The sequence below is a fragment of the Chanodichthys erythropterus genome, chromosome 3 (genome assembly GCF_024489055.1).
Source record: "Chanodichthys erythropterus isolate Z2021 chromosome 3, ASM2448905v1, whole genome shotgun sequence".
NCBI classification, from domain to species: domain Eukaryota; kingdom Metazoa; phylum Chordata; class Actinopteri; order Cypriniformes; family Xenocyprididae; genus Chanodichthys; species Chanodichthys erythropterus.
In genome coordinates, this window is record NC_090223.1 from 40,753,622 (window position 1) to 40,775,622 (window position 22,001).

At 37.5% G+C, this 22,001-nt stretch overlaps 2 protein-coding genes across 2 annotated transcripts in view; both read left to right on the forward strand.

Annotated features, from left to right (window-relative positions):
• The first annotated feature begins 353 nt into the window (after window positions 1-353).
• Window positions 354-9,031, forward strand: cdk21 (cyclin-dependent kinase 21). Its single transcript, XM_067375496.1, has 7 exons — window positions 354-959; window positions 1,038-1,170; window positions 5,712-5,879; window positions 5,965-6,074; window positions 7,799-7,849; window positions 7,949-8,081; window positions 8,185-9,031. Exons 1-7 carry the CDS (start codon window positions 730-732, stop codon window positions 8,275-8,277), a joined length of 918 nt encoding a protein of 305 aa, XP_067231597.1. The 5' UTR covers window positions 354-729; the 3' UTR covers window positions 8,278-9,031.
• A 2,052-nt stretch (window positions 9,032-11,083) lies between these two features.
• Window positions 11,084-22,001, forward strand: part of svilc (supervillin c) — a 35,024-nt gene continuing 24,106 nt past the window's right edge. The window contains exons 1-3 of the mRNA XM_067382288.1: window positions 11,084-11,095; window positions 19,841-20,356; window positions 21,197-21,361. Coding sequence (XP_067238389.1) covers window positions 20,046-20,356; window positions 21,197-21,361 — 476 coding nt within the window. The 5' untranslated portion in view covers window positions 11,084-11,095; window positions 19,841-20,045. The remainder of the gene's footprint in view (window positions 11,096-19,840; window positions 20,357-21,196; window positions 21,362-22,001) is intronic.

Below are 22,001 nucleotides of genomic sequence, written 5' to 3' on the forward strand. Positions count from 1 at the left end.
GTGAGATGGGGGAAACCCAGCAGAAATCCACAGCTGTTCATTGGCTGGTGGTGCCGATATAAATCTCACACCCCTGCATGTCGCGAGGTTTTATTAAAATCATGGCAAACAACACATATTGATCCGTGTCAGTGATCTAAAAGAGGTGATTTACCTGCTCAAGGTTTTGGATGACATTGACAGCAAAGGTAAGGCAGTAACGTTAGTTATCACATTATATTGTACAGTTTTCACATGAACATGCTGCACAACGTGCACGTTTACCGCGGTATTAAGAGAATTTTTTAATAAACACCATTTTATCACGATATTATGTTAAGGATCAATTCTTATCTCGTGTTACCGTGAGCCATCTTTGGTCACTCGACAGGATTGTGGAAATGTCAAATCTTACACGGATACCAATTAATGAATCAAGTCAGATCTAATTGATTTTAATCTCAATAAGTCAATTTGCAAACTTATTTAATTTTAAAAAGTCAGTGGCATGTCGTCCTTAACACTTTTTTTTTTCCGCCAGAATTTAATCACTTGTACTCCTAAATATTTATTATATTTATGTAATTATTATGTTTATTCATTAGTAATTTTAAACTGCACAGTCCAAATAATATGAATCGCTAGAACACCATTTGAAAGCCCTGACAAAGCTCGGTCCGGCTTTCTTAATGACTTCATGACTTTTGTCTATTGCAGTAACGCGGTCTGACGGATTTATCTGATCTAAACATGGATGACAGCTGTTGGGAGAGCTCAGATTATGAAATCTTGGCAGAAATCGGCCAGGGCTCCTACGGGAAAGTGTACAAAGCCAGAGAGAGGCGCGAACAGCAGCGCCTCATTGCGGTGAAGAGACTGAACATCCCTGAGGAGCCGGAGTCTGGCATCCCTCAGTTTGTGATACGAGAAGTGGCTCTTCTGCGAAAAATAGAGCACTTCAACCACCCGAACATAGTCAAGTGAGGATGGAAACGGTCAAATACCAGAGAAGAAGTTTTGAGTTTTCAGTTTGAGAGCATTGTGACATCTCTCTTTAGGTTGCTGAATGTTTCAGCTGGATGGCACAACCAGAAGTTTGACCTGACGTTGGTGTTTGAGTACATCGATCAAGACCTGACCACATTTCTCAGCAGAGCATCAGCGAAAGGCCTGGCCAGGGACAAAATCAAGGTTTGAACTTGCTCCTCTCATTTTGCAGTGACAATCTTTTATATTCAGTAGAACAACAAAGGGGAAACCAGGTCTAGGGGGAACAAAGGGGAAACCAGGTTTTCTCAGAGAATGTGTCTTTGTGAAAACCAGTTTTTGTATAGACACATAACAAACAAACAAACAAACAAACAAAAAAATTCCTCTATTATTGCCCAGGAAAAAGTTCAATGAACATACATGTTACACATACACTCTAAAAAATAAAACATTGGTTCAACAAAAAAAAATATGTTAACGTTTTCCAATAGAATTTTTAACTTAAGCCAATTGGGAGAATTACATTAATTCAAAGCAATATTTTAAGTTCATCCAACATAATGTTTTTTTTGTAAAGTGAAGATGTTTTTTTGCCACAATAAAAACACATTTCTAAGTAACATGAACTTAATAATTGTCAACATGAATACAACTATTTAAGTTGATCCAACATAACGTTTTTTTTGTAAAGTGAAGATGTTTTTTTGCCACAATAAAAACACATTTCTAAGTAACATGAACTTAATAATTGTCAACATGAATGCAACTATTTAATACTACTAAGTGAGTGCTGTACGCAGTTGGACGTAGTGGTGTATTAGAGGTAAAAAATTATATAAATACTGTTCGGTTTCTCGCACAAACCGATCGTTTCGTGTCTTAGGACATCAAAGTGTCGTCACGAGCCACAGGGTTTAATTTGGATTTGTCTGTGCATGTTTTTTCGAGTTCCCATTCACTCCCATTATTTGACTGACAGACCGCAACGGTTTGAGTTAAAAATCATTATTTGTGTTCTACTGAAGAAACAAAGTCACCTACATCTTGGATGCGCTGGGGGTAAGCAGATAAACATCAAATTTTCATTTTTGGGTGAACTATCCCTTTAAGGCTCATTTACACAAAGGACGATGACTATATCGATAAAGACACATTTTTAAAAATCATTTCAAGTGTAAAAGAATATCAGAGTCCACACTACAACTATCACAATAATGGCACAGAGGAATGATATAGTTGGACTCACTTTCAGAATTATTTTTTCCAACTACAATATTTAATTCAATTCAATTCACATTTATTTGTATAGCGCTTTTCACGATACATATTGTTTCAAAGCAGCTTTACAGAGAATGCATGATAACATTACAATTTAGAGAATCTGGTATCGGAGGTGACTGTCCAATGTATGTGGTTTCAGAAATGTACATATAATCATGCAGTTAGATAACAAAGTAATAATTTAGGTAATTTAATTTTCAATCACTGTTTGCAGTTTAATTGAACGTAGAAGCAATGAGCTCCTGGAAATAATGAATTACATATTAACAATAACTAGGATATAGAATTTTGGGAATGTGTCCCGAGGTAAAACAGAAAAGCAAATGGAGATTAATTAGCGTAGCTGCTGTTCATAACAATAAGCAAAGATAGTCATGTGCAATTGATCTGATATGAGATGTATGATGTGAATGCTTGGCTAAAGAGATGCGTCTTTAATCTAGATTTAAACTGGGTGAGCAAGTCTGAGCCCCGAACATTATCAGGAAGGCTATTCCAGAGTTTAGGAGCCAAATGTGAAAACGCTCTCCCTCCTTTAATGGACTTAGATATCCTAGGTACAACCAGAAGTCCAGAGTTTTGTGATCTTAAAGAGCGTGAAGGATTGTAGGGCAAAAGAAGATTGGTTAAATACACAGGAGCTAAACCATTTAGAGCCTTATAGGTCAGTAGCAATATTTTATAATCGATACAGAATTATGAAATAGTCAACATTTGAAGTGGATCAAAACCTTTCATCAAAGTTATCCCAAAACTTTCTTCTTAGGACAGCTTAGTACTTAGGACAACTTTGAAGAACGTTTTTGATCCACTTCAAATGTTGACTACTGTATATAAATATTGACAGCCAATCAGAGCTCAGTTTTAAAGAGCATTTAAAGTGCTAGACGACAAAACTGCAGTGCCTGCTTTGAATAAACAACGATATTGTGTGTTGGCGTGGACATTACAGTTTTTTCCAATTGCTAACACACAATTTTTCAAACTAGTCTGGTTTTATCAAAACACTTAACACAATTCACAAAACCACACACCCAAACTGCAAAATACCTCATATATCCTGCAAAATGAAGCACTGCAACCGAAACTACACAGAGCATTATCAAAATCAAACTTTTGCATGAAATGGCACACACTTCATTCATATTACCAGATTTTTGCCTAACCACCTACACACTGTTGGGCATAATGAAAAGCACCCCCATCTTTAGTATGCTTTGCCATAATACTAAAATATGTATCAGATTGTTCACATGCACAGAAATATTTGCAGATACACACACATGCTGTTGCAACATTTTTATTTTTTTTCCTTCACTACAGTAAACAAGTCAGTACAACATAAGCACAGCAGATATATTTACATGGGACTGAACAAAAATATTCTTACAAAAAAAGTAAACTGAAAAAGAAAATTTCTGAAAAAAAATATATTACAGTAAAAAAAACAAACAAACAAAAAAAAAAGGCAAGAAAAATAATTAGGCAGCATCTTGCCGCACAGCCGGGTCTGGCCACAACGCCTCGTCAACATCACAGGCAATATCTTCCCTTGCCAGACATCGAGGGAAGAAGCGCCTTGAGTGCCTTATCCATCCCTGAATTGCACCCACATCAATCTCATCACATGCCTCTTCCATGGCCTGCACAAGAGGCATGCGCACAAAGGGCTGCCGGTCGTATACCTTCCACCGCCATGCCGAAAAGAATTCTTCTGGGTTCAGAAATGGTGAGTATGGTGGGAGGTATTGCACGAGAAATGTTGGGTGGTCAGCAAACCAGTTTTGGACTGGGGCTGCACGATGAAAGCTCACGTTGTCCCATACTACAACGTACCGGTTTCTTTGATGGTCTGCATCATTCATACGCTCTGGTGGTATGAGAATGTTGTGAAGTCTGTCCAGAAATGTGAGAATATGGGCTGTGTTGTATGGTCCAAGTTTGGCATGACGGTGGAGGACACCATGCATATTGGAGATGGCAGCGCACATTGTGATGTTCCCACCACGTTGGCCAGGAACATCTATAATGGCTCTGTGGCCAATGAGGTTTCTCCCTCTTCTTCTGGTCTTTGCTAGGTTGAACCCAGCCTCATCTATAAAGATGAACTCATGTGGGATTGCATGAGCATCCATTTCCAGTACTCCCTGAAAACAAAGAACAAAAATCACTCAATATGGTGTTATCCAGTACACTGGGAAACAATGTTGTGTGTAGTGTACTGCAGTCAATATAGTACTTACATCCACATATGCTGGTCTGAACTCTTTGTTTCTTTGAGAGTTTCTCTCAAACGGCACCTTATAAAGTTGTTTCATTCTGATTTGGTTTCGCTTGAGAATGCGAGCCAATGTGGACAGACTAACTCGTTGAATGTTGTTGAATAAGGTGTTGTCTTGGATGATGTGGCTTTGAATTTCTCCTAATCTGATTTCATTATTTTCCAAAACCAAGTTTACAATGGCAGCTTCCTGTACCCCGGTGAACATTTGGCCCCTTCCTCCACCATGGTGTCGTCTCTCAGTCCTTTAGAAAAAATAAAATAAAAATATATATAGGGCTTGGACAATGCAGCCTAAATATTTTCCCCCACAGTAGAGTTCATTGTACAGGAAACTTGTACAGTTCATGAATGGCTGATGTCATACACTAAGTAAACAGGTGTCACCCAACTGATACACTATGACATGGGGTATACTACATGTGTACTACATGAAATTTTGGTTACATACCTGTTCTCCAGTCTAAAGGTCCGGATGACAAAGGCGACAGTAAAACGGCTCAAGTTTGGCTGCACTCTCTGTCCAGCCTCACGCATTGTCAACCCATGGTTGATGACATGATCTACTAAGGTTGCTCTGATTTCATTTGAAAGTGTTTGTCTTCTTTGGCCATGAACTCCTCTACCTGCTCTACCCCTACCTCTCACTCTTCCTCCCCCTCTTATTCTCAACCTCCCTCTTCCTCTTCCTCTTCCTCTTCCTCTCTCTGCAATGTCTTCCATTGTTGTTGTAAAAAAAAAAAGGTTCTCACCTGTGGTCTTTTCATAGTGCTTACATCCTGATTGAAGTGTTAACAATTAACCACTGAGGTGTTTGGCCAGGTGGCACATGTAATTGGCCAATTAGCTCATGTAGTGTCATTTTGAATGGCAGTGTTTTGAAATGGCAAACATGTGACTTTATGTCAGATTGTTGTGTCTTATGCAGAGAACTGTATTTAGTGAATTTAAAAAGTGCTATTTTGAAATGCAAAATGTGTGTAAAACAGAAAAGGTGTTTAGACTTTTGGAGACTTGAGAAGAAGTTTTGCTCTCTGTGTGTCAGTTTAAATAATTGTGCTGTGCATGTCATTTTAGTGTGTTAGCAATTGGAAAAAACTGTAATCTAGTTATTTTTTATCGTTTTTGGTGTGAACGGGTATTTAGATTGATGTGCTTTTCTCTCTCTGTCTTTATGTAGGATGTGATGCGTCAGCTGCTCAGTGGACTTGACTTCCTCCATACCAACACTGTCATTCACCGGGACCTGAAGCCAGACAATGTGCTTGTGAGCAGTCGAGGGGTGGTCAAGATCGCAGACTTTGGTTTAGCCAGGATATATACATACCATATCGCCCTCACTCCATGTGTATGGACCTCACATTCACATTCGCTGTAATAAGTAGAGTGGTAGGGAGCTCTGGTGTGTGATTTGTAATTGTGTGTTTGTGTAGGTTGTGACTCTGTGGTACAGGGCTCCAGAGGTCCTGTTGCAGTCCAGTTACATGTCTTCAGTGGATATGTGGAGTGCCGGCTGCATCTTTGCAGAGCTCTTTCTGTTAAGGTGAGAGCAAAACAGAGACATTTTTTTTACAATGGATGTCAATTTGCAACCTGACACATACTACCGTTCTAAAGTCAGTTTTTATGCTTTTATTCAGCAAGAATGCATTAAATTTATCAAAAGTGACACCAAAGACATTTATAATGTTACAAAAGATTTCTATTTCAAATAAATGCTGGTCTTTTGAACTTTCTATTCATCTGAGAATCCTGAAACGTATCCTGAACATACATAAACATAATCCTGAAACACAAACATATAAAGCAGCACAACTGTTGTTCAACATTAACAATAGTAATACATGTTTCTTAAGCAGCAAATCATCATATTAGAATGATTTCTGAAAGATCATGTGACACTGAAGACTGGACTAATGATGCTGAAAATTCAGCTTTGACATCACAGGAATAAATTACTGTCTAATATACTGTATATTAAAATAGAAAATAGGTATTTTAAATGGTTTTTACATGTTACATTAAGAAATATTATAGGTCCCAAACTTTTGAACAATAGTGTGTTTTTCTATAGTACAAACGTAAGCAAAAACATGCTTAATATTTAAAATTGAAATGTATCTATATTACCATGAGCTGCATAATTCAAGTTAGTAGGTATAGCAATTATTATTATTTTAAAGTTTGCATTATTATATTTGTGGTTTATAAATGTATAGTGTTTATTTTGTGATGGTATCATAGTCTGCACACTGCAGTTTTTTACAGATGCTAGGACACATTTCTCAATACTTAGGTGACTTTTGCAAAACTCTTCACACAGTTCTCCTAACCAACTTTCATCTTGGCACAGCAGTTAATTTCACATTCAAAATGCACTAAATCTACCAAAACACTTCATTCATGTCTCAAATCAACTCATTCTTCCAGAACACTAGCAAAGGTTTTCACCCAGCAAACACGCTTTGTCAGTCATAAAACACTGACCTAAAAACACTAACATCAGTTAGCATTATATAATGTTTTCTTTTTTAAGATTTCTTTATAAAACAAGAATGACACTCTCTATTGTTTATAATTCACTGCAGTACATGTTACATGGTCCATGTTTACATTACAGAACAAAATCATTCCTAAGTTTCCCCTTTTGAATGGATGGTAATGAAATGGAAAGACTAATGCTTGTGTAGGTGTTCAGTTTCATCTAATTGCTTTGATAGTATTTGATTTTTTAGATTCAGAATATATTTCATAACTATATTACTGTAGAAATGCAGCATATTTCTGTCTTATTCAGTTTTGTATTATGTTATTGTTTTGAACATAAGTTTAACAGTTTTGAAAACAGTATGTAAGCATGTGCAAATTGGCCTGTACGTACAAAGAGTTTTGGCAGTTGTTGTGTCTGAATGAGAAAAGAATTCATGAAATTTGAGAGATGTAGTCATTGAATGCATTTTGTGCCAAAGCAATGATAATTGATCCTCAGTTTAGCCCACATAGACTTCTGTTGTGCTCACTGTGTGAAGAGTTTTGCGAAAGTGACCTAAGTATTGAGAAATGTGTCCTAGCGTCTGTAAAAAACTGTAATGTAGTCTGGGTCATGTTTTCTTTTGCCTTATGCAGTCATGTTTATGGTTTTGAGGATGTCAAACAATCACCAATACAAGGCAGGCCTACTATAAATCTTTAACCAAGTGATAGATGAATCCAAAATACAAACAGCTTTTCGATTTATGAGATTGGACTTTCTCAACTTTTCTGCAGGCCGTTGTTTTGTGGATTCACAGAGATCCAGCAGCTGCAAAAGATCTTTGAGTGAGTGGAAATACTTTTGCTTTCCCAAATCTCAGTTAATATTAACTGCAACCAAGAACTACAAATTTTTGTGATCATTTTATGTTCCCTCTCTCACAGGGTAATTGGTTTGCCAGATGAGGAGGACTGGCCCATAGAAAGCCCTGTCTGCTACACTCCTGCTTGGGTTGAGACAAAGCCAACAGCACAACTACTGCCCAGCCTCGCCCATGAGGAGAATGACCTGTTGTCTGTAAGTGTTACTCATTGATTCCTATACGGAGAGAGATTTTAGTACTCAAAATACACATTTAAACAGCTTTTTCCTTGTCTGAAACTTCCCTCTCTCCATGCAGCAATTTTTGGCTTTCAATCCAGCTCATCGCATCTCTGCCTGCAGAGCTTTGGCTCACCCGTTCCTGGCAGACCGCAGCAGTGAAGATGAGTGACAGATGAGTGAAGAGGGCGGGGTCACATAATTAGACTGGCTCCTCCCATCCAGTCTGAGGTGCACCAAGAATTATTCTGCCACAAGAGCTATTAGATTGATTTTTAAATAATGGAGTGAAGTGCAGCACCTTAACCAATGGATCAGGTTTTTTTTTTTTTCCTCTCTCTCTCTCATATGAAAACATCTTGGTGAAAATTGAAAATGTTACTGAAACTCTGTACTGATGATGTTTAAAAAGAAACAAATGCACTTATGAAACTCTCTACTGAAGCTCTCCTGCCCTAAAATTTTATTTTATATACCAACACCTTGTTCTCATGTTTACAAAGGTTGAGGAATGAGAAATTGTCTTTTTCACTTGTGACAACTCTCTAATAATGACGTTTTGTGTATGTTGCAGCACAATTGGTTGTTTAACAGGTAAGTTTGATGTTTCCAGATTGTTTCAATGTGCTACTTTAAAGATGTTTTTGAAAGTTTACTTTTGTATAGTAACGTTTTTATACAATTTTGTGTTTGTTTTGCCTTAATTTTGAAGGTATACAATGTTTTAGGTTCTGAGCAAAATGTTTGAAGTTTTGTGTTTTCTGTTCCTGATGAATTTGAGGTAAACACAAACTAGAGCCAACGGTGCCTGTTTGTTGTTGAATGAGCTGAGATTGATATTTAAGCTTAGTTGACATTATGATTTTTCAAATGAATACAAATCAATTAAATATGTAATTGAATGCACATTTTACTATTTTCTTTATACTGACACTTCAGTAATAAAACAGCAATTTCAGCATTGCTTGCCACCTTTTTTTCTTTAACCACTGTCAAGAATATCTAATGCAATAGTAAAGAGCAAGATGATTACAGTTATGAAAGGTGGCCACTGGGAGGCAGTAATGCCACAGTATAATTTTTTATTTATTTTTTAACAATTGCGCATTACCATACATTGGAGCTAGTTCAGTCCCATGGAATGACATCTGCCATCCCCAAGAAATGTAATGCAGAGGGATCAGAGACTCCATTAAATGCAACAGGTGATTCTCTACAGAAACATTTTTGTTATACTGGTTGAAAGTCTCCTCATATCCTGATAGCACTCACTATGTTAAACGGTCTAAATATAATTTTTATAAATATATGTCGTCTGTGGGAGGCATAGGACCATGAAATATTCATCCAATCTTTATATTCGGTCCGAATTAAATAATACGATGTACCTGTCTGTCAGCATATGTTTTTACATTCCCTTCCATGCAGTTTATACAGACTCCAGACAGACAAAAAAAACAGCAGCCACGGTTCGTTCAGAATCAAAACAACAAGCTTATGCTGTGTTCACACCATAACTACAATAATTAATGCTGCCTTCACGTGCTATCGGAAATTTGATAATTCCCACTTCTGAAGTGGTGATTACGAGCTCATTGAAATGGGAGGGCGCTCATGTGCAGTTATTGCATAAAAAAAACTCGTATTTACGATCATTCCGAGAGCACAAGAGGGCAGCATAAGAGATGGCAACCCATAACGTTGTAACCGAGCTGAACGAATTATGCGTTACCATGTCAACAGTATCAATACTGAAATGAATCTGCAGCAGTCAGGTACAGTACAAGCTTATTACAAGTTATTTACATTCATTATTATTGTTATGTGCTTTGAGACATGAGGTAGTTTAAGCGTCTGTTCACATATCGCATCTAAAACACGTGCAAAGCGTTACTACTAGATATATTTATGGAGATAAGATATAAAAACCACCCTGTACAGCTATGATCAACTGTATGGCTGAGAATTTTTAATCTGGATGCGCCTGGGAAATGCACTGCACGCGTGTCACGACCGTGTCGCTTCCATAATGAGAGCGCCTGCTGTGCGCCTACATTTGAAATAACAAATTTGAGCACGCAAAAGACGCGATATGTGAACAGCCCCTAATGCAGTTTTTTTTTTTTTTTTTGACACTTTTCCGAGAGCTGCTGTGTGCGCGCGTTCATGTGTTTTAGAGGAGGCGTGGCTTTGGACGCCGATTTGCAGGAAAAGTGGGATGCCTTTGATGCTAGTAGGCTAACTTTAGCATTTCCCAGATCTCCCACTGTACCTTTAAATATCCATATGCTGTAGATCCAAATTAAAAGTGCACTCAAAAATGTGTTTATTTCTTTAGCAACCAATAGTTGCTAGCTACTAGTGTTTTGCGCTGTGTACTTGAAGTATGACACCTGTCGGCCTAGATTCTTAAAATATGTTTACTAACAAAAGTTATTCTATTTTTGTTCCTTTTCGATTGTGTTTCTCTGTCTCATTCAATAAACATCAATAGCGTTACTATTTTTATTAGAAACACCGTCGAGTGCATGTGATGTAAAATGGCGCCCATGAGGGGGCGACCCGCTCCATGTAACGCAAAACTTTTTTTACATTTTTTATCTAGACTACTGATGTGAATCGTCATTACATGCGAGTGTAAATCATTTTAATAATATTTCTTAAAAGTGCTGTTCTGTAATACTTTTAAATAAGCAAAAAATTATGAGTGCGACCTAAAGTAGCTTTTTTAATAAAATGAGCTGTGGCCCCTTGCAATGGAATGTTGCCCCCTAGTCATGGGGGTATTTTTATCTCTCTCTTTCTCTCTCTCTCTCTCTCTCTCTCTCTCTCTCTCTCTCTCTCTCACTTCCCAACCCAACCCCGTCGCCAACCCCTCCTCACACACCCTAAAAGGCATGTCACACTCTCTCATTGGCCATTGGGACAGTGTAAGTGTGTGTAGCTGTCAGTGTTGATCTGAGCGCACAGCTGATCCATCCGCAGATCGAGTAAGTACCGTCATTCATTCCTGCTGTTACACTTATCACGAGTTTTAAGAATAACAACATTTAGATTTTCCTATCGTTCTGAAACTAAACGACGAAACGAACTTTTCAGTTCATATCATAAAGTTGCTTTGGCAGTTCATACTAAACAGTGTCTTTCTCTTGTAATGAGATGGCGCGCTGGATTTTGCTTGCAATCAAATGAGTTTTTTAATTGTATTGAGAATCTTTATTGTATAAAGTGAGTGAGATGTGATACCTCCTCCAATATCCTGCTCAGTACATATCTGCAACTTGCACCTTTTTGCAGCGCAGCAAACGCACCTGTACACCTCAAATTAAATAACTCACTCGCTCAAGTTTCTAATAGCACGATCTATAAATGTACGATACTGTAAATTCAAATGACTTTGCCATTTGTTAATATAGCAAAATTATTTGACCGCGTGGCACATTATTTTCATATTGTGGTCGCCTGAATTTTCTCCAGAGCTTGATAAGCAGCATGTTAAAGGTGATTATTATTTTGGAGAATAGATATTACAGTTTCTGCAATTATTTATGAAAATGCTTTGCATTATAAAGTGTACTATACAGTTTTATGAATACCTCTATAATGCATCATATGTACAGGCGTCAAAGTGTTACAGGTTATAATTATTATTCAAATTGTGTGCATAATAAAGGATAATGATCATAATGGGAAATTAATTGTATCTTAGAAATTCTTCCTTGAGATTATGAGTGTGTGTGTGTTTGTGAGGGTTATGACTTGACAAGGTCAAAAGCTATGTAATTTTTGTCATTCACTGCCATTTATTTTTTAATGTATTATGTTCATGCAGACAGTTCCTGATTAACTCTTAAACATCTTGTTGTTGAACTGTTTACCTCTTGTCCTAAGACTATTACCATGCCTGTCATGATGGTGTTAAAAATAACCTTGACATTGCATTACCTGATCATAGCTCAGTATGGGGGCTAGAAGTGCTGGAATCCCATAATGGTTATAACTGTAAGTCCACGAACTTGCTCTTACTCTGAATCCTTGTGATGTAACAGAGCTAAATGACATGTAATAGGATGTGTCTTGTAATAAAATGTCTTATAGCGAACACAGTCTTTAAAATAGTCAGGCAAATCTTAAAACTTTTAATATGCACAAAAATAAAAATACATCTGAATTTTTTTTTTATTGTTTTGCTGGTCATTCCCACATAAGAACAATGTGATGCAGTTTTTGCATTTTGTTTTTGAACTATTCAATTGTTTTGTCTTTTGTTGAGGTAATTCGTTTTGACTGATATTAGTTTACTTTATTTCATATTTTTTGAACCATTATTCATACTTTTCTGTGGTTATCAGTGACACTTTGTATCCGCTTGTCTGTGTTGCTCGTTCCAGACAAACAGTCAGTCTGTACAGTAGTGGTGGAGATTTTAAGGGTGTGTTCACACTTGGCAGGTTTGGTTCAGTTAAAACGAACTCTTGTGCAATTCCTCTGTAAGTGTAGATCGTTTAAATGAGTGTGAATGCTGCCATCTGAACCTTGGTGTGCACCAAACAAGCAGACCGAAACCCCTGAAAAGGTGGGTCTCGGTCCACTTCCAAACAAACTCGACCGAAATGTGAACTGAACATGGACCAAAGACATCTAAACGAACCAAAAACGATAGAATGCTCAAGCGTACATGGTTCTTTTTGTCACGGGAGCTATGTTGCCCATTACAGTTCGGTACAGATGTCGGAAACGCCATCTTCATTTGTGTGTGCAATGGAAGAATTCCTGGTGCTGTTTTGACTCCTACACATTTTATAAGCTTTTTATGAGTTATGTATGCACATACAACAAGTGCATTTAACCCAGCCCACAGCGTTGTTTTAAATGCTTCGTAAATTCCAGTGCAAAATATATAACTTAAAAGCCTTTTGTATCTTTAGGTTAGTAGATAAAAATGCCTGTGTCCAGACCAAAATAACTAAGAGAACCGAACTACTAGTGTAAACACACCCTTAACTCTTTCTGCAGGTTACATTGTTATGCTAGTAGGTAGTGACAAGTTACTGTCTTTATGAGTGATTCATTTGAATCATTCAATCATTTGATCAAAAACACTGATTCATTCATGAATAAAAAAAAATCGACTGTTTTCATGAATGAGTCATTGAATCATTTACTCAACCAATTTGTTCAGAAACATACTGTCTCTGTGACTCATTTCAAAGGCTGCGCCCTCCGTAGGTCACATTGAAAACTGTCTCGTTTTAGAAAAGCACCCATTATAAAATTGACTTTTATTCCTTGTAATTACTGTAATTTCTTTCTTACTTTGAAATGTAATGGATTTTCTGCACCGTGCTGTGCTGATATATGGCAATTACACAATCTTGCTCATGTGATTTTGATGTAATGAAGTTATTTAGTGTAGTGTTTGCATAAATGTAATGTTTTGATTAACAGCCACTAATGTTACATAACAATTTAAAGTGGAACTATTATGCCCCTTTTCACAAGATGTAATATAAGTCTCATGGTGTCCCCAGAATGTGTCTGTGAAGTTTCAGCTCAAAATACCCCACAGATCATTTATTATAGCTTGACAAATTGGCCCCTATTTGGGTGTGAGCAAAAACATGTCGCTTTTGTGTGTCCCTTTAAATGCAAATGAGCTGCTGCTCCCAGCCCCCTTTCCAGAAGAGGGCGGAGCTTTAGCAGCTCAAGCTTTGGTTGCTCAACAACAACAAAGCTGGAGAATCTCACGCAGCCAAAATAACGATTGTCAGTAACAGTGTTCAGCCTTACATTGTTCAAACTGGAGTCGGACACTGATGGAGAGACTAGGAAGAAGTTACAACTTTTAGAAAGCATCTGGACATTTCTGAAGGGTTATTGGATAAATGTATGTAGTTGCTGTGGAGTTGATTCAACTTATTGACTAGCATGTGCCGTCATGTTAATCTTTTGTGCAAATCCAGCATTGAACTGACCCTCGTTTTTTGAAGCAGTCCGACGTAAAATGACGGCATGGCAGCAACACTCTACTACAACAACTCTAACTCTTCTCTAAAGCAGCCCAAGAGTTTATGTAAATTTTGGGGTTTGTGATGCCACCAATCTGGGAAGAAACCTGTTGTAGTCCCTACCAGCCATTTGTTGTAGTTGTTAAAAAGTTATTTCTGTAAAAGAAAATATCTCCCTTTGCATTGAACTTTGCAGATGTTGTTTATGCTCTGACAGCAACATTACACACTAACTAAAGTTAAAAAACAGTGAAATCATAATCAACCACACCTTTAAGCCTAAAGTCACAAACAAATCAAAATTGACCATTCTTATTTTTTATGGAATATTGCAGTATTTATTATAAATTAATTATCTGTGCACATCATTATATGTCATCATAAATAACTTCCCCTCCCTCTTGCAGCGACATCTCGTCTCTTCTCTGATGACGTGTTTACTGGCGTGAGGGCGGGACAACCTGTCAGTCACATGACATCACAGCAATAGCAAACCACAACTATCCAACGATACAATCTATTCCCTGATGGACAAAATTTCTGCCCTACATTTTTTCTTGTTCAAGAAGCCATTTAGACATCAGCCCAAAACAAAATAGGAACCATTATTGTTATTAATAATAACAATATTAAACAAAATTGCAACCATTATTTTTAGTATTATTATTATTATTAGTATATATGTTTGTCTGATTAATTATTGTGTCAAAAACCAGGAATAAATCAATAGTTTAAAGCACATCTGAAGATGTGTACCATACTGAATGTATTTCACCTGCTCCTGTTTCTCTTTTCAACATGAGTACAAACCCTTTGGCGATTAATAAACTATTTAATTGGTGTATCTCAAATGCATCTTGTATTACCTGTTTTTCCTGGCACAAGCTTATATGAGACTTAATTTTAATGCAGCTGGATTGTTGTGAATCAGCCACAAGGAAACAAGAAAACACACCTGCCATAAGCTAGCTGTATTACAATTAATCTAGCAGCTGTTAAGCAAGATAAGTAGCGTGTGCTGAGAATACCTCAGTCATATCTAGTGAATCGTGAATGCTGGCGTCTATGTGTGTGTGTTTGTTTGCGTATGTCTGTGCTCAGCACATGTCCATGTCAGATAGAGTTACCGGATTAAGGACTGATGAGTCTAACTGATCCCAAACGTCAACCAGCTACTACAGCGCCTTTCCATCCTGTATCCTCAAACTCCCTCTCTCACGTGACTCGCTCTGTCTTTCTGACTCTCTCATCATAATGTCTCTAGTGTAACCACCTTGTTTTGTTGCTTACTGTTGGATGCTGTGGAGGTTTGGGGTGTCATCAAAAAGGACACTGTTATATTACGCACACAAAAATAAATAAAATGTAAGTTTTAAGTAAAATCAAAGTGGTGCCAAACTGATAGCCTGCAGTGATAAGTTAAGCCCTTTTGTAACCACTTATAAAATACATTTTTTGGTAAGTTAAATAGATGACAACACAGATGTTGCTACATGCACATTCAAATATTTTTTTATGTTTTACAAAAATATTAATAGATTTATAAATATTTATTTAGATGTTTAAAATCAGCATACACATTCTGATTTTGTTACATACTGTACTGTGTGCTCTCCTGATTTGAGACTCTTATCAGGGGGCGTGAGACTCGTGACATGGCTAAGCTTGTTAAATCTCTCAGGAAAGTCACTCTCAGATGAGACCTGACTCTCATGCTCCCTGTAGAGAGGATATTGTTGCTGAAGATCTGGTTCAGTTTTGCATTAAAAGTCTGTTTAGAGGTTTAAATAAAATAATAATAATAGTAATAATAATAATATATATATATATATATATATATATATATATATATATATATATATATATATATATATATATATATATATATATATATATATATATACAGTGGGTACGGAAAGTATTCAGACCCCCTTAAATGTTTCACTCTTTGTTATATTGCAGCCATTTGCTAAAATCATTTAAGTTAATTTTTTTTCCTCATTAATGTACACACAGCACCCCATATTGACAGAAAAACACAGAATTGTTGACATTTTCGCAGATTTATTAAAAAAGGAAAAACTGAAATATCACATGGTCCTAAGTATTCAGACCCTTTGCTCAGTATTTAGTAGAAACACCCTTTTGATCTAAAACAGCCATAAGTCTGGATCACACCTGGATTTGGGGATCCTCTGCCATTCCTTGTTGTAGATCCTCTCCAGTTCTGTCAGGTTGGATGGTAAACGTTGGTGGACAGCCATTTTTAGGTCTCTCCAGAGATGCTCAATTGGGTTTAAGTCAGGGCTCTGGCTGGGCCATTCAAGAACAGTCACAGAGTTGTTTTTGAAGCCACTCCTTCGTTATTTTAGCTGTGTGCTTAGGGTCATTGTCTTGTTGGAAGGTAAACCTTCGGCCCAGTCTGAGGTCCCGAGCACTCTGGAGAAGGTTTTCCTCCAGGATATCCCTGTACTTGGCCGCATTCATCTTTCCCTCGATTGCAACCAGTGGTCCTGTCCCTGCATCTGAAAAACACCCCACAGCTGATGCTGCCACCACCATGATTCACTGTTGGGACTGTATTGGACAGGTGATGAGCAGTGCCTGGTTTTCTCCACACATACCGCTTAGAATTAAGGCCAAAAAGTTCTATCTTGGTCTCATCAGACCAGAGAATCTCATTTCTCACCATCTTGGAGTCCTTCAGGTGTTTTTTAGCAAACTCCATGCGGGCTTTCATGTGTCTTGCACTGAGGAGAGGCTTCCGTCGGGCCACTCTGCCATAAAGCCCCGACTGGTGGAGGGCTGCAGTTGACTTTCTACAACTTTCTCCCATCTCCCGACTGCATCTCTGGAGCTCAGCCACAGTGATCTTTGGGTTCTTCTTTACCTCTCTCACCAAGGCTATTCTTCCCCGATAGCTCAGTTTGGCCGGATGGCCAGCTCTAGGAAGGGTTCTGGTCATCCCAAATGTCTTCCATTTAAGGATTATGGAGGCCACTCTGCTCTTAGGAACCTTAAGTGCAGCAGAAATTTTTTTGTAACCTTGGCCAGATCTGTGCCTTGCCACAATTCTGTCTCTGAGCTCTTCAGGCAGTTCCTTTGACCTCATGATTCTCATTTGCTCTGACATGCACTGTGAGCTGAAAGGTCTTATATAGACAGATGTGTGACTTTCTTAATCAAGTCCAATCAGCATAATCAAACACAGCTGGACTCAAATGAAGGTGTAGAACCATCTCAAGGATGATCAGTAGAAATAGACAGCACCTGAGTTAAATATATGAGTGTCACAGCAAAGGGTCTGAATACTTAGGACCATGTGATATTTCAGTTTTTCTTTTTTAATAAATCTGCAGAAATGTCAACAATTCTGTGTTTTTCTGTCAATATGGGGTGCTGTGTGTGCATTAATGAGGAAAAAAATGAACTTAAATGATTTTAGCAAATGGTTGCAATATAACAAAGAGTGAAAAATTTAAGGGGGTCTAAATACTTTCCGTACCCACTGTATGTGTGTGTGTGTGTGGCAAAATAGCATAGAATTACTGACTTGTATATTATTTATCTGCATTTATATGTAGGCCAGCTTTTTAGTTGTACCAGGATGACAGTTGGAGGATCCATAAATGATGCAGTCTTGAATTGCAGAATTGACTTGTTCTTTGAACTTTGTGATGTCACAGAGTTAAATATATCAACCTGTAATTTCCAGTATTAACAAATGACAGTATTTCGAGTTCTTGTAAGTTCCTCAAAGAACTATTTTCATCATGGAAACTGATTCTTCATTAAATTATTGCTGTAGATTTGAGAGCTCAGACTCTGCTTTGGGCTCCTGAAACACCATATAAGGCTCACTGAGTGAAGTTGTACCCCTCTCTCTGCTGTAGTACTGCTGGATCTTTGCTCTGTTGTTATATTGAGGCTATTGTGTTTCAGTTGTGAGCGGATCTGGCAGAATGCTGATGCTTACAGTTTGCTTATTTAGGAGGAGAGGACCCCCCTACACACACACACGCACACACACGCGCACACACACACACACACGCACAGACACACACACACACACACACACACACACACACACACACACACACACACACACACACACACACACACACACACACACACACACACACACACACACACACACACTCATAGCTCCTCTTTGATGCAGCTCTCTTGGAGGGCTCCCATGGGTTGACCATCGTCCACATGCCAGGTCCATGTTGTATATGGGTGATAAGATGGTGATGTAATTATTTATGTATGAGTAAAGCTGTGTTTGTGTTGGTATGGCAGCTTGGTGACTAGGTAACCACATCTGTTGAGTCATGAATGATAATTTAGGAAGGCATGTTCTGACTGGCCCTGTTTGGGTAATTTCATGCATTACAGCAGAGTGTGACTAACAAGATTATGGCTTACAGTCTGTATTCACACCAGATGCATTTGCTCCACTTGTTCTTCAGGTTCCTCGTGTTATTCTTCAGAAATAATGCAGAGAAGCATAAAAATAAATAATACTAATTTCTAAACTGAATTATAGTTTTCCTTTAAAACATGTTTCTCTGACCATCGACATCTATTTGACAGATAGTACTGAATCATCAGCACTATCCAATAGAGTAAAACAAACAGCAAAAACCCAAAAAGATAATAATTAGCAGGAGTGTTCTTTTAAAATATATATTTTTAAAATTAATAATTTTATTAGTAAAGGACATTAAATTGATCAAAAGTGATAATAAAGAATATTACATTGATACAACAAAATTCTGTTTCAAATAAATGTTGCTTTCTTTTCAACAGAGATATAATGTATCAAGGTTTCTACTAAAATATTAAGCAGCACAACTGTTTTCAACATTGATAATAATAATAACAATAATAATAATTTCTTGAGCATCAAACCAGCATATTAGAATGATTTCCGAAGGATCATGTGACACTGAAGACTGGAGTATGCTGAAAATTCAGCTTTGATCACAGGAATAAATTACATTAAAATAGAAAACCATCCTTTTAAATGGTAATAATATTTTACAATATTACTGTTTTTACTGTATTTTTGATCAAATAAATGCATCCCTGATTAATACACTGTTAGTATATTTTTGGAGCTATTGAAAGGTCATTGGGGTCTTTCAAAAAGAAAAGATCTGATACACAATAAACAAGCATTATTCAGTTGAATCATTTATGCAGTATTGCCTGTTCTTTGTAGCACAAAAACTTGGAATTTAAGCTTGTGTATGCAGTTTTTTGTGTGTGTGTGTGTGTGTGTGTTTGGCAATTGTTATTTTATTACTGTTTGACTTGTGTTATTTACTTAAATGTGTCGTAGTATGCCAATACTAATAATCCTGCTGAGACTAAAATATAGGCCTACTAAAGTACATCTGTGTTGGTGTTGATGGATCAGCTTGTCTGGTGAATGGCTTGCCTTAAAAAGACTGCTGAGTTGAGCTGCACTTCAGTGGTGTAGAGTGTCACTGCAAGAGGAGTTTCCCAAATGCAGAAGCTTAATAAAGTAGGTCATGGAGTACACTTACACTGATAAATAGGAAAGGTAAATGCTAATTTTGCAGGTTTGCAGGTAGAAATTATAATTAAACAGTCTAATTGTATGGGTGTTTATCTATAGATATCTGACACCTCTGTATGTCAAGCGGATGAATATGTCTGTTTTAACCAAGAATTCTTTCATTTGCTTTTCAACAGTGCCATGTCCTCGGGGAAGTGATCAGGATGGTACACAAACATAATATTAGAGGAACCTGCTGTAATTTGAGCTTCTGATCAATCAAACATTTCTTCGGTTGTGACTCCACCCTTGTTTTCAAAATTGAGGTGTCATCTTGATCATACACCAGGAATTATTCTGCCTACTTCAAACACTGAAAGTGACAAAACAGGAGTTGATGATATGGACAAAATGGAAAATGTAGCCCAGGAGTCCAGAGCTGAGCGGATAGCTCGCTACAAAGCAGAGAGACGGCGAGAACTGGCTGAACGTTACGGCAGCCAGGAAGAGGAGCTTCCGTCTAAGTGGTCGAGAAGAGAGAGGGAAGGACGCGGTGTCCGTGACTCTACCTATGTGGATAAGTCTGTTTCAGGAGGAATGAATGGAGGGATGGGGAGGAATGGACGAACACCACTAGAAGAACGGCCTGTTCCTGCAATGATCTCCAATGGATGTAAGGTGAACGCCAGTGGAGAGAACACACACCAAAACAGGTGAGCTTTCCTGAGGCTGAGTATGCAAAGATTTGCGTCATTTCTCTCAAAATTCATCCTAATTACTTTCTTAAAACACATTCCTAAGTTTATTGTGGACATAAAGTAGGCATTATGTATTATGAGGGCGTTATGGATAAAATCCTGTGCAAATATTCACAAGATCTCTCAGGACTTCTGGCTTTGGATATATTCTAATCCTCCCAACATAAAAATTCTACTAAATTTGGATTTGGATTACACAGATTTAACATAAACATGCTAATAAACTGAATGTGATGGATATTTGTCAGTCATGCATAAATGAAACTGGTAAGAAACAAGTAAGATTTCTACACTTAAAAATCATAGCATAGTTTATTATTAACTATTTGCATCTTTGTATTTTATTGTATCTAAATATTTATTTTCAAAATGCACAAATGCTTAGAATCAGCACAAATCTGTTCGTTGTGAAAATAATTCAATTTATACAGTTAAAAACTAAGGTTAAAACATGGCTAGCTGTGCAACAAGCTATATTAAATTAGTCAAAATGCATGAGATTGAAACAAATTGGATTTACTGATAAATATATAAAGCTGGTTATTGTGTGTAAACATTCAGTTTACTGTGAAATCTTACCTGTTTCATTAATGCATGACTGACAAAAAGTCAAATAAATAAATCTTAGATTTAAGCCTACATATTTTTTGAGTGTATACATTGTTTAGGCTTCACTTTCGTTATTCTCTATATCTGCACCATCCCTCCTGTGCATGTCTCTGCCTTGCACACTTTAATTCCTCCAGTTCTTCTCTGTAGTTGAAGTCTTCTGCCTCTCTCCATAACCCTTTCCAGGGAATGTTTGTTGGGCTCGTCTGGTACAGTGGATGGGGAAAACACTCCAGACTCCCATGGGCCCTCAACCCCTGACACACCCCAGTTACACACTCATGTATCAGTAGGCCAGCTGAAGAGCGCTCTTCTACAGCAAACCTCGAGCCCAGCTCCGTCTAATAGAGTGTAGGGACACCTCAGTGTGTGTGTTCATTTCCTGCTTCATTCTGTTTGTATTGCCACAGGCAAACATTTTCGTTTATCTGGCCATCGCTAACTCTAACACCTCTATTCTGCATAATAATGATATTTCATTAAAGGTACACTATGTAACTTTTGGCCCTCTAACAGTTCAAAAACAAAACTGCATGCATTTTGCGGTACAACATTGTTTTGGTTGTGCGTTGGATCTGCGTGACTGTGTGGATGAAAAAGATTGTCCTACTGCTAATAATGCTATAAGGCTTAAGAGATATAATCAGTTTAGATAAAAAAGGATCTCAAGCTGACCAGCTGAAGATGTTACTTTAGCTTTACCCATTAATAGACACTGTACTTCCTTGAAAATAAATTCTAGCACAGCAGTACAACAACCATAATGAAATCACCCTTCACAATAGATAATGCTTTACAATCAACGAGAGCTACATATGGTAGTTTAATCTGTTAAAAAAAATTCCTTACTCACCCGTTGAGTAATAAAAACACCATCTCTGCGTCGCTTTTACAACATTTCAAATCCTCAGTTCTCTCCGTCTCCGAAAAGCCAAGCCAATGTTGATTCTTGTTTTATTACGAGCTCTGACACGTTCTCTTTTTGCCAGGA